Genomic DNA, 13,811 nt, shown 5'->3' on the forward strand with positions numbered 1-13,811 from the left:
TGAAATTTTATTGCTTCATCGCGTTCCTTTGTGTATTGTACGCTCTTCAATTTGATTATAAAAAGCTTAAAATGGCATAAATAAAATTGGCTGTTTTTTGGTTTATTTCCTTTGTTCATGAATGTGATGTATTGGAAATAATACACTTATTGAACATAGAAATAAGTCTAGTAGAAAGATAAAGTAGTCACAAAAAATACAAAAACACAAAATGAATAATGTGTTGGAATTTCAATAATAATTTTTTTATACGCAAAAGCTATTCGTACTATCTAGAAAATCCGATTGTTTTATTACTTAAATTATTATAAACATAATATTGTAATACCGTTCTGCCACTTACAGATTATCATCAGATTATAAACAAATAAGTAATTTATTACGAGTTGGTATACAAGAAGTGACAAATAATTTGGCCAAGGCAAGAATCATCATAATCATCATCAGCCCATATACGTTCCCACTGCTGGGACACGGGCCTCCTATGAGGGTAAGGCAAGAATAATGGTGTGGAATACCATTAACGATTTATCTTAAATTATACCGCAAGTAAGATCACATTCATCATTTATCCCATTTTTTTATAAGTAATTATATTTCCCCTGCTTTGGATGTGTTAAGTAACACGTCGTAATTCAATTTAATATTGTATGGTGTTGCCAGTTTGGAGCTTAAATATAAAGTATTTGGATGTATGTATATTGTATAATTATTCTATTTGTTATTTTCTATATTATTATGTCTTGGTGGCATAGTTTTTGCAAGGCTTTGGCTAACGACTTACTGCATGCCTTTACTACGTAGTAATAAATAGTGTAGAGCCAAAATAAAGAATTTTTTGATTTTATTTTCAAGAAAGTTATTACGAAAGTCCATAATGATTTTAGTATTTACATGCATAGTCCAAATCACGCTTCACATTCGAAAGCCCATTCAGAAATTAGTATTTGCACCACAAATGATGCCAGTTATTTGTAAATTCGCTCTCTAGTAGTTCAAAGTGAGTTATAAAGAGAAATACGAATGTACAATATTGCTAGGTGAAATTCCGGACCAAATTCATTCCCACTGTCATGTATCCAATCTAATTACGTAAATGTCACTGTCAAATCTGTGCCCGAAGTTCCGCGTTGATATAGCTTTCTATTAGCTTTCACATTTGCATGGAAAAAACATCCATATATTAATATGCGTAAGGTGCTTTTCTCTAACGACTTTTTGCGTCCTCCCCATGTATAGAGAAACATTCATATTGTTTTTTGTATGACAATACAGATAATATGTTGAATGTGTGTTTCATCGCGACATGTACTGTGGAACACAAATATATTACTTCCTGCAATTATTAGAATATCTATATCCAATTTCAACCACTTTCTGATCTTGAGAACGAGAAACAATAATTCAGTAATTAATGTTATAATTGATTGACTTCTCCGATGTTTGTATGAACTTATTGGCTACGCGCTTGTCCTTGTTCTGCTTTAAAGCTTGTTTCAATTTCTGTTGAGTAAATATTATTTACATTTTACATTATTGTCATAACATTCGTTTTCCTAAACTTTATGTTCCACATAAAATCATGTGTCTATCACAATTGTGAAATAAGTAATGCAAAAAAGAATTAAGCAATGCTCACCTGAAACGGTGGATCGTTTTAGTTGAAACTATTTAAAATACAAATTAAATTTTGGAGAAATAAATGCTCTATGTTTTTAGACTGTACAAATAAATAAACATTATACATTGCTAGATATACAGATAAACAAAGTTAGACTCAAACATTTAGCCCAGAAAATCGCTCAACCTAAGTAAACCGCGCTAATGCATGCTATTAGATTTAAACCCGCCCCATTAAGATAAGGGGAAAATATTTTGATACGAGCCTTTTCCAAGTTTAAAAGAATGCTCCTTGGGGTGTCTCTTTGATCAAGATTGATGGTTCTTTGTTAGGGAATGACTTGCTTAGTTCTTACAAATGGCTAAGTGGCCTGCTTCTGATAGTATAAAACCATACGAAATGGTTTTTTTTTTGACGTAATCACTTACTTTTTTGTTTTAGTATCAGTGTAATTGAAAAGTGTTCAGACCTCCAATCGAATACTGATAGTGTTTTAAGTATTATATTTTGCATCTCACGTAGAATTATTGAATTGAATTAATTAATATAGTATTATTGAATTTAATTAATTAATAGATATATAGTTATTAGAGGGAAGTCATTTTATTTAATCTCCACCCTGGATCGGATCCAGAATATTTTGGATGTATTGTTAAAGTACGTACTTTTACCCCCATAAAAAATGACTTACCTCTGTTGATAAATTACAATTGTAGAGACATGATATGATAGTTTTTCTTTTCGAGTGAAGGTGATTAAAACTAAATCCATGAGATTGAGGCTTAAAGCGCACTAGTAAAATAGATTAAGCTCTACCATATTACTGTGCGATAATCATTTTATTTTAGTACAAATTGATAATTACAGGATTTGCTCAGAAGCGTCGGCGGTCGAGAGAGTCACGTACGATTTTCTAGCGTCAATATTTGTACAAAATAACACTGCTTCAAGTAAATGTACACACTTTGTAATTAAAAAAAGTAACTTATAAAAACCAAGCGCATTAAAATTATTGTAAAATATTACGTTGTTAAAAAAACATAGAAAAATACACTTCATTATAATATTGTCATCGATACTAGATAAGTGTACAAAGTTTGTATGAAACCTTTCAGTTTAAAGTGGGACAAAATCGAGTTAAAGGAGGATAGATGGTTACATACATACATCTCGGTGACAATCAAACATACAGGTGAAGCTAATAAAAGCTTGTCAATACCGCTAGCTAAATTTGAACAAATATTTCGTTGCTGGCATTAAACTGTATATTGTCTTACGGCCCTGCATATAATATCTATATCAAAGGCTTTTGTTCCTAAACCTTGTTAAAGCTATTTTATATAGACACGCAAAAATATGGAGAAGCAAACTCCCGAACACAAAGCCCACTTTTTACGCTACATCGAATTTTACCGCGCTACGTAAAAACTCGATCCCAATATATTACCTCATAAGATTTACATACAGAGTCCCAAAGTAATCATAAAATCCTATCCAAATCACTACCTTTATTCAAAACTTACGCCTCCAGAACGTTAACTTCGACTAACTTTAAGAATACCGTACAGAAAGGAGTCAGTCTATAAAATAATGTATTTCTTGCATCTTTTGTTATTTTATCCCTTGGAGTAATGTTATCGAAACTAGAGGTGAAACTTTGAAATGAGAAAATATATGATATAGTTTCTTGAATAATATATAAGTGGCTTCTCGTTTCTTTTATGTTAATAGGGAAAATTTTGCCTATCTAACACCTTAGTAAACAACAAGGTACGAGAAACATTATTTTACTCACATTTGTTTTGCTCTGGTTTTTGAAAGGGTTGCAAAATAATATAAATCCACAAAAAAAAATATAATGATCATATCTTGCATTCGGTACGGCTTAAAAAATCACCATTTTGCTCACAATTTATTACTAGAAACTCAATAATATACCATTACTATTTATTGCTCTAATTTAAACAGCCACTACTCAGTTAATGTCACATTTTCGTCAAAAAACATACCATTAGTAACCGACACAATCATTCGTCTACATTAGTCAACCGTATTGAATTTTGACATGGAATATAGGGCATTCACACCTAAAAGATTAGTCACCGATTTGTCCATACAACAATAAAAAGCCTAGCCAGCCCCCGTACCATGATGCCTTTAAGCAGTATTATTACCATTGTGGAAAAATGACAGCGCTATATCGGTCGTCTAGCGCCGTCACTTTCCCACACTGGAAATAATATTGCTATAAGACGTCATGGTAGCCCTCCAATTCACGGTTCTAAACTTGATTCATTTACTGATAGTATGACATTCTACGAACAATATTGTTCACATTTTCGAAGGCACGTGGCAATTGCAAAACTTTGAATACTTTTAATTAAATATTGCGACACGTTTTATAAACTTTTTACACTTTTTATACAAATTTCTGACAAGGGTAAAAAGTCAAAAAGCTTTGCGTTTTTAAGACTAAAATAATTATTTACGCTACGTGTGGCGGGAACAGCGAACTGAATTTATAAATTCATTAGTATTCAATTTTGAGCGGGAGTTTTATTTGTATTTTTTTCATTTCCCTACTAAAATGGGACTTGATACATGAAATTTTATTTCAGGAAATAACATAATATTAATTAATAAATAATATTTTATCAAGTTTTAGAAAAAGGGTTAACTCTTTATTTTTTGTGTAAGGAAAAACTCAGAAATAGTTGATACTATCTTGTCATACTTACATAATCAATTACCTTATTAAATTCTAACAATCTATAAATGCTTTTAAATTTTCTCTCTCCTATAATATACTATTTATTCAGATTTTTGCGATAAAGATAAATTGATAGCACATTATTGTTACAACCCACAACTGAGACTCTATGAGTTCGAGTTTCGATATTTCAACGATTTATAGGGTCTTATTCTATTAAAGCATAGTAAAAAAGCTTAGTTGGCTAGTGTAGCGAGGAATGTGTTTGGAAATAACCAATCATATCGCTTCATTTAGTTTGATATTTGAAGCGTTTAGCGTTTTAACTTTTAAGTAATACCAACTATTGATTTTTTTACAAACACATTCCTCGCTACCATCCTCGCACATTATTGGTGGAAAAGCACCCTTAACCTACCGATAAATCAATCACTATGTAAAAGATGCGTAAAGTGCATCCTTTTTCTCGTACAAGTTGTCCTCATTTTTTCATCCAGTCTACCGTCAGCATATTCAGTTCTTGAAAATTTCCGAATAACTTAATAATATGTTGACGCGAAGCATGTTCCATCAAGGGAACGCGGATCGACTTTTGTGTTTAACATAAATTTGCATGACAAGATGTTCTATAGTCGCTTACTATGCACAACATGATACAGCCCTCAGGACATTGTACGTTACCCTCTTTGGGTACTCTTACCGCGTTATATTTCTTCTAACCACCACCACTTTATATAGGTAGGTACCTACTGTTGGAAAAATAGGATAGAAGGCACGCTTTTTCTATAGGGTTCTTTGGAACGAAATCGTCCAAAGGTAATGTCACGACGCTAAAATTATGAAAACGACGCAAAATGTGTAAATAAACGCAAAAGGGCATGCTTATTTTTTTAATTTCCATGTGATTTTACATATAGATCGGTTTTAAATATAGGTGATTATGTTTAAAGTTTTTGAAGGTTTATAATATTCTGCTATCTAAATATTCATTTTTTAAAATACTACTTAAGTTTTGTAGATTAAGTAATCTTTTATTTATAGTAAGTAGTTTAAAAATTTCCGTCAATTTATGGCATTGTATGAGTAAATTAACTTTTACACTTTTTACAGCGTAATATTATATACTTAAGTAATGTTAGTATTTTTAAAAGTATATCTAACTATATAAGTATATAGCTTTAAAAACTATCTACTATCTACTCAGAAAACATCCATTGTTTTCTTACCTTATGTGCCTTCATGATGTAAACAGCGTGAATTTGCGTGAAATCCCCGAAGATTTTGTTTGGTCACGTTTGAGTAAAATGTCATATTTATATACGCAAAGTACATAACTCGTAGAAAATAACATTATTTTCTTTGTATAAATAGATTAAATTGTTCGTGTTTTTATTATCACGCTTGCTTATTGAACTATTTTTTTCATGCTCAGTAACATGTCATGTTAAATAAATCGGCCAAGGACGTGTCGGACCGCTCACAAACCATATTGTAGCATTGAATATTATATGAGTTACAAATAATAAATTAATAAAATATATTTTTTTTCGCTTTGACGATAACACCAAAAAATATTAAAAACTTAAAATGTTGTATTACAAGCCAGGACTGGAATAATGCATTTATAGTATCTTTAAAATGTATCGAATTTAAAGTAAGTGCATATTGATTAAAGTTCAAATAACAATAGTTATCAATAAACTATATGTGCCCCACGGTTTTACCCGCATTGCTCCGCTCCTATTGGTCTAAACGTGATGACATACAGCCTTTATTAAGGCTTTCATATGTCACAATATTAGTTACCATACTCCTCTGAAACGGCTCTACCGATTTTCATTAAATTTTTTGTGCAATTTACTATTTACATGCTACGAATTTGCCCTCTGCAGCATGATGAAAAAAGCTCTTACACTAGTGGAAACAACAAAAGTTGTAGATTTACTTTGTGATGAAAGTCTTTGAGAGCAAAGAAACCATTAATTTCCTTATAAAAAAATTAACCAACAAAATAACTTTTTATTTTCCCATTTGCAAAATTTAATATTTTTGAGTCTTTGTAGAAACAAATAAATAAATGTTTGAGATAATATAAAATGATATTAAGTATATCTACGGTCCAAAAGGTTTTTCAAAATATCGTTGGAAAATGGAAAAAGTAAACACAATTTGTAGAATACAATCGTTTATTAACTAAACACCAAATTTTGACAACGGGAACACTGTTCTACACAAAATAATTTCAATGTATAGCTTCAAAGGTGCGAAATTATAAACATCTCCTTATATTATGGAATATTTTTTAAATATTTTAAAGCAAATTACAATTCTTATGTCCTAGTTGTTCCTCGTTTACAAATTCCAAAGTATCGATAATAATATAAGCTATTTACAAGTTACTTTTAATTTTTATTCGTACAAAAATTAAACAATCCTTGAAATGTTATAAAATAAGGGTAGGTATTCATAGAATTATGTAAATTTTTGTTACGATTTATTAAATTGGTTGTGTTAAAATTTTAACCTCGAGAGAAATATCATATTTAATTAATTTCTTGCTGACGAAATTAACACTTTTTTCTTTCTTCAAATTCTTTCCATGAAATTAACATATTTGAAATGAAACTTGTTTAGGCGCGATGAGAATAAAATTTCAATGTCACGTTACGGCAATACAGTCACGTCATGGAGTAACACGACGATTTTGGTATCTTTGAATCTTGAAAAAGTTTCACTTCTGACACGTGTGCTCGGCATACGTGTCAGAAGTGAAACTTTTTCGACATTCTCTTTTTTTAATTTAACATCAGCTGTTTCGTTTTAGAAAGAGAATAACAATTACGAATTATTTACACTTATATCATTATCCTTAATGACGTTTACGCCATTACATAATAAGTTTTTATTTTTAAGTTTATCCTACTTAAAACTACATACAAGTCTGAATTATGTAATTTCAATTTATAAAAATTGTTTATTGTAGACATAAATAAATAGTACATTAAAATAAGTTTTAGACCTAGTTAAATGTAATACGCCTGAAAAGTTATACAAGTCAAGAATCGTAACATCTAAGATTAATCATATAAAATTGAGTAGTTAAAATATCTATAGAACAGTACAAAATACATGAAGAAAATGAGCAAGAAGTCAATTACATTAAAACTACTATTTGATACACATCGTAATAAATCAATAGGCCTCATCAATAAATAAATATTGAAACGTAAACAAGCTACACAATTATGGCCTGAGCAGACGAGGGATTTTAGACCGCAGACTTTTTTGTCCGCCAAAATAGATAACTTACAACTGTATCGAGTGACGCAAACGAGGGATTAAATGTACCGTATAACCGCTGGCATGCAGGGAGTGGACCGATAAAAGTACGGGGGAGTCCCCGAAAATAATAGAACATGACGTGTGACGAGCCGAAGCAACGCACACGGCCGACTTTAGTCCGCATTGTAAACTCTGAATATTCGCTTCCATAGCGTGCTTTTTTCCGCACACCGTGTGCGTTGAGTACGCGGTAAACCCGCAGCGGTGTTTTATTCGCGGAGTGTACGCCACGGTCAAAAATCCTTCGTCTGCGCAGGCCAGTTAATATCACAAACAGTCTAAGATGAACATCCAAAACTCTTTCACATTCACTTATCGCTATCAAGTCTTTCACTATTTATTTACATAACTATAAAACTGGCTATAAAGGCTAGTAAGATGGCCACAAGCGGAGCGACGAGCGTAGCGGATCCGCCGGAGGCAGCCAGCGCGCTTGCCGTGGCCTCTACGCACTGTTGGTAGGCCACGTGCTCCAGGCAAGTGATCGCGCAATAGTGTTGGTGAGCGCAGGCGCCATCGCAATTATCTGCATACTCGTATTTCACGTTGTAAGCACGAAGATACCTGTGGAAATAAATCAAGGTTAAAAGAGACAGTGAATCAAGTGAATCAGACTTGATTGAGTTACTGAGAAATGTAAAAAGGATTTTCATAGAAAGAATTAACACATTTATTTCGAAATTTCAAGAAATTCCAAGTTACTTTTTAATGATATAATATGTAAGTTTATTGTGAAGTAGGATGTTGAGTTACTTTTTTATTGTCATAAAAAGTCAAACCTGCTAAAGAAAGTAGCATCATGTGGCGTATTAGTTCGCAACTTCTCAGCCAAGCCGTGAAGCGATTCCGCGGACACATCTCGAAGGCCATAGTACTGTGTGAGGTTATACTCCGCTACCCACTCCGCTCCTGTATCCGCTCGGTTCGCGGCCACAAGGTCCAAATAGAACTGCGTGTAATCTAACACCTGTTGAGGAAAAACATGTTTAAAGACCTGTTATAGCAACGTGTTGAAAAGTTTTAAAGCTGCAGGGTATACAAATGTTTCAGTTAGATTATGTTACATATTTATATTTTAATACGTTTACTAAAGAAAATGTTTTGATGTGAAGTAATATTTTATCGGTAACATTTAATTTATCTCTGCTAACGTAATTTATAAAGTTAATTATTTACAAAAGGTAATGTTTCCATTCGTCTACGTCATCTTAAAAGAACATAAATGTCATAAACACTCAAGTTGGATACATGCGCATTGCACACAGCGTGAAAATGTAATTGAAATCAATTTAGTAGTTTAGAAGCTTTTAGGAGTATAGCGGAGAAACAACGTGACAAATAATTTATAGACGTAAAGTTGTTATAAATTAATATCATATTTTATAAATTCAAATCAGTTATATGAAGCTATCTGTCTAAACGATCCATTGTCATTCTTATTTCTAGTAAAAACTATAATTATAAAAAAGAAAGAACCCACTGGTAAAATATATTGAACATTAAAAAAGACTAAGCTCTTAAAACCGGCGCTTAATTCCTCTTGCTGTAGCACAGCAATTTATCAGGATACACTTAAAATCTTCTTTCTTACATTTCTAAAATACTGTATAGAATTTCACACTATTTTTTAACAAAATGGATCACCAGGCTTTACATATTTAAGAGTGATTTATAATTTTTACTATATTGTTTGGTACAATGTATCGTTCTAATTATTTTGATCAACAAATGAAAATTTATAGTGATTTCAAAATTAGAATAAGTTCCACGTAACAAATGGAAAAAAGACAAATAAATTTCATAATTATCAATTGTATGATTTCTTATTAATATTCCTTTACTATCAATTTAACAGCTGATTTGAGATCTTTTCTAGAACGATTTGATCGAGTAGCCGTTCGTAGAGTTTCATTGTAGTGGCACTTCTTAATCGGGCATAAAAGCCTCCGTTTCAAGTGCCCGCTTGACTAGAACGATTAGGTAACCTTGAGTTTGTCTTTGTGACTTAATTTCAGACTAGTGTGCATTATAATTATTCTCTTTATGTCTAGGTCACAATCTAGTACGGTTAGAAGTTGTTACGATTTAACATGCATGTGTTTTCTTCCATTTCTTTGATTACTGGCCGCATCACTGCAACCAATAGTGGTTCTATCGCTGGCTAATCAAAGCTATATTGCACTAATAGTGCAGTCATAATTAAGAATACACGTACAAGTCTTGCCAAGGATTAATAACAAGCCTATTGGTCTTGCCTATCATTTCTTAAGTAGGTCGTTCTTTATATTGATGGAAACCTACCAACTACTATAATATTTTACCTATTATAATCAGTATTAAGTTCTTCTGTTTCAGAGCGGAAATGGGGTATAAAGATCTGAAGAGGTGTACACAATAAGTAAAAATTATATTATGCTAAATTTCAAATAGACGAGAAACTCTACGCTCCAATATAATAAATACTCTGCACCAATCGCTAAAGGCACGGAAGCAATGTATACAGCTAAGGGTTATAAACTTTTTTTTCGTGACGTTGAAAACCGTTCTTGGCATATTGCATAGAGATCGTAGATAAAAGGTAATAACTAGAATTTGCGGTAGGCCACCTGTTTGTACCATAAGAAAAGCTATAAGAAAACTTATTATAGTGTATACCTTTCCGCTGTCGGTGTCAAACTTGTAAAGTCTTAGACCAGGATTTGTTGAACCCCCTTGTTCACGATGGGGGCTGATAGACGGCGCTAAGAAAGCCCAGGATACGGGTTGTTCTATAAAATAAATTATTTATATATTTCAAAGTAACAAAACTTGTTAAGTTGTAAAATTTTGTTTAAATGGCATTGCTTTCGATAATAATAAGCTTTCCGAAATTCATTTTTACTTATATAGTTTGTATCTTTAATATTTTATCAGGCACACGCATTAAGAAAAGTTGAATGAATGAATGAAAGCCTTTATTGCAAGAAAATTTACAAGTAACAATAATTTAATAGCTTAACTAGGTTTCGTCTGGGTATCTTGCTTGCCTTTCGACAAAAGCCTCCTCCAATAAGGAAAGGTACACATGATAAATGTGCTGATCAAATTTCTGAATTACATTACCTTTATCATACATAACTCGGAAAGTATCAGCATGTAAATGGCCAAAGAACTGGCCAGCAATAATTCGCGCGTATCGCCGTACAGTACGAAGGTATTTCTCGTTGGCCTCAGCAGATATACTGTTGTATCTAGAATCTGAACCAGGCGCTGCATGCCCTACTATGTAGACCTGAGAAAATTTTTATTATTAAGATCTAAGGTAAACGAAGTGTTTTTTATTTGCATTGTATATTTGGCATTGTATTTTTTTGCTAAAGTAGAATTGAAATGGATTCTAATTCAACGGGTTTTATTCTGGACTACTTCAGTTGATTGTAATTTTTAGTTATTTGTTTAATTAAAGTTAAATAAAAGTTAAATAAACTGTTTATAGACGTTTTTCAACTAGAATGAATACGGCATTATCATTAGAATATTCTAATGAAAAATTATACAATTGAAATCTATCTGAACCGTTTAAATGCATATTATATTTATACATTGTTTTTCATACTATGTCCGGTAAAAAATGTTAGTTGCTCATATAAATAGTAGGCAGAAAATGAACAATAAGGTATAACAAGAATATGAAGAACTTATTATATTTTGTAAAATTGCGCAATTATTTTTTCTCTGCATGCAATAATCTGCAGATTGCATCAATTATAAAACCAGGGTAAAAATAAAGCGAAGCAGCAGTTTTGATCCCTTCATCCAATTTCAAATGCTATTAAAATAACGAGTTTCTAATGTTTTAATTATGAAAAACGATTTACCTTCGATTTTATACGACCTTTAGTACCTACTTTCACTGCACAAGTGAGCCTTATTGTATAGAAAATTACATATGTTTCAGTTTTATAAGCTGATTGAAACTAAAATATTTTATTTTTAACGTAGGTATTTAAAATCGTATTATCACGAACTTTATTACAATTTAACTTATTGATTCGTTTATAATAGACAAAAAGTATCATAACTTCCATTCCACACCAAGCTTTTCTTTTAAATTGTTAAAATTGATTACGATTATCGTTATAGTATCAATACAGAAGTCGACTCGAACTTCCAACTCGAAATTGATTCGCATAACTATGTTTATTGATACGTTGCAAAGGATTGATATTTCACCGTATAATTTATCCATTACGCCGGTATGAACCGTTTATGAATTTTAAAAGTATCAGAGATAAATCCGTCATATGCTGGATAATAAAGTAATTTATATTTATAACGTTCAATGATACCAGATGATTGTTTAACGCTTAATCATTATGTTTTAAATTGCTTCCATTATACTGTGAAATAAGGGCTTTGTACCATGTGTATTGATGTTATGATACAGGTAATTTAAAATGGTTATCGCATCTACTTATAGTCTCTCATCGATTGCTATTGTAATAGATAGTCAGAGGTATGTCATTGTATATTATACTGTACAATTGTAATAGGTTTAAAGTTATCGAAATAATAATACTGGTACCATTATTGCCTAAGAATTATAAAATAACTTTCAACGCATCAAAAGCTATCTAGCACATAGCTAGTACACACAATACAATATGATATATTATATCATCTTCACAGTCGCGATGCATAATACAAGAGAGCGATATTCATACAAAATCCATTCAAATCGTAACACGTCCGTCCGTTCGTTAGTTAACAGACAACCCTGACATTATTGTCACCCGATGAGCCGGCGTATAAAGCCTCTTTATGAATACGGTGTGTGTCATGAACTCAACTTATGTATGGGACTGATGCAATTCACAGCTTTTTCACTGATGGACTTTCTTTACGATCAGCTGAACAGCCTTAGTATCTTGACAGATGTTCTATTGTCCTACTCACAGGTCCTACTAATATTATAATTACGATAGTTGTCATGTTTGTTATTTTTCACGAAAAAGTTTCTCTGCGGATTTGTGTATTAATATACACAAATCGTGGAATGCTAGCAGGTTATACATCAAACCATCACATGAGCTATAGAAATAATTGATTTTGACTACATGCTATATAAATCAGAATTCCTTACCATTTCTTTGTTAGCGATAGATTTCTCAAGAACAGAATCCAGCCATTCCCACTGTCGGCGCGCGTGGACAGTATTCTGCTCACGGACCGTAAACAAATTTGTGTTTAGTGCCACAATCCGTAGCTTGCTTTGTGTCTGCTCTATTGTATAATAGCCCCCTGATAAAATAAACATTTAAACATTATTTTATAAACCACAATCATCAATTATTATAAATGCTAATGAATGATGATTAACGATGAAATAAAGCTGTGCATTCCGTATTGTGTATAGTTACACGCAAATGTTTAATAATCGGTACAATTGTTCAAGTACGATTTGAATTTGTAATCCATATCTGGTTTAAATATGTTAAATGAAACGATGAATTTTGCTTCATGTACATTTCTTCAAAAAATGCAAACGCAATTTGAATAATGGAATTTAATAACAACATTCTACCAATTATTTTATCAGCGAATTTCTGGATAAATTACGGAATTTATTTGTTTGTGACCTCCTAAGACCTAAAGCATGTTTAATTTGAACCCTTAAAACTCATACCATTTTTTAATGTTTGCAAGGCTTCCAAAGGTAACCAATGGCTCCATAAATTAGTTAACGTTTCTGACGGCGCCGGGTCTGTATAGCCCAGTACCGGGAACACGAAGTGGGAGCTAAACGTCATTCGAAGTAACTCCGTCATGTTTCTGATTGCCTGGTACCTATCGACGTCTTTACCACTATACCTAGAAGCTATTATGCCACTGTGAACAAACAAATTAAATGAGAAAAAACATCTAAACCACATTTGTAGTTAATACATTTTATTCTAAGTCTGTTCAGTCCCAAAAACCCTCATATGAACAGAGTTAATTTCGCATTACAAAGAACCAGCTAAGCCAGATTCTCGTTAAGTCTTAAGTCGAATTTAATTTAAACATTCTTCGTTGAAATGAGATAAATTTAATATTTTATTTTTTGCAGAAGGATGTTTTTAAAATGCCTAAAAGCCTGAGAGTTTGTCAGTTATTTCG

The 13,811-nt window shown here is 32.0% G+C and overlaps 1 protein-coding gene across 1 annotated transcript in view; it reads right to left on the reverse strand.

The window, feature by feature from the left end:
• Positions 1 to 6,499: 6,499 nt before the first annotated feature.
• LOC149485235 (cyclic GMP-AMP phosphodiesterase SMPDL3A-like) overlaps positions 6,500 to 13,811 on the reverse strand; it is a 35,725-nt gene continuing 28,413 nt past the window's right edge. The window contains exons 5-10 of the mRNA XM_089699981.1: positions 13,339 to 13,541; positions 12,796 to 12,953; positions 10,776 to 10,944; positions 10,329 to 10,441; positions 8,453 to 8,640; positions 6,500 to 8,237 (exon numbers count right to left, since the gene is read on the reverse strand). Coding sequence (XP_089556107.1) covers positions 8,015 to 8,237; positions 8,453 to 8,640; positions 10,329 to 10,441; positions 10,776 to 10,944; positions 12,796 to 12,953; positions 13,339 to 13,541 — 1,054 coding nt within the window. The 3' untranslated portion in view covers positions 6,500 to 8,014. The remainder of the gene's footprint in view (positions 8,238 to 8,452; positions 8,641 to 10,328; positions 10,442 to 10,775; positions 10,945 to 12,795; positions 12,954 to 13,338; positions 13,542 to 13,811) is intronic.

This window comes from Colias philodice, chromosome 10 (genome assembly GCF_061535455.1).
Source record: "Colias philodice isolate Cphi_HAF_F1 chromosome 10, ilColPhil1 Martin Lab GWU primary, whole genome shotgun sequence".
NCBI lineage: Eukaryota > Metazoa > Arthropoda > Insecta > Lepidoptera > Pieridae > Colias > Colias philodice.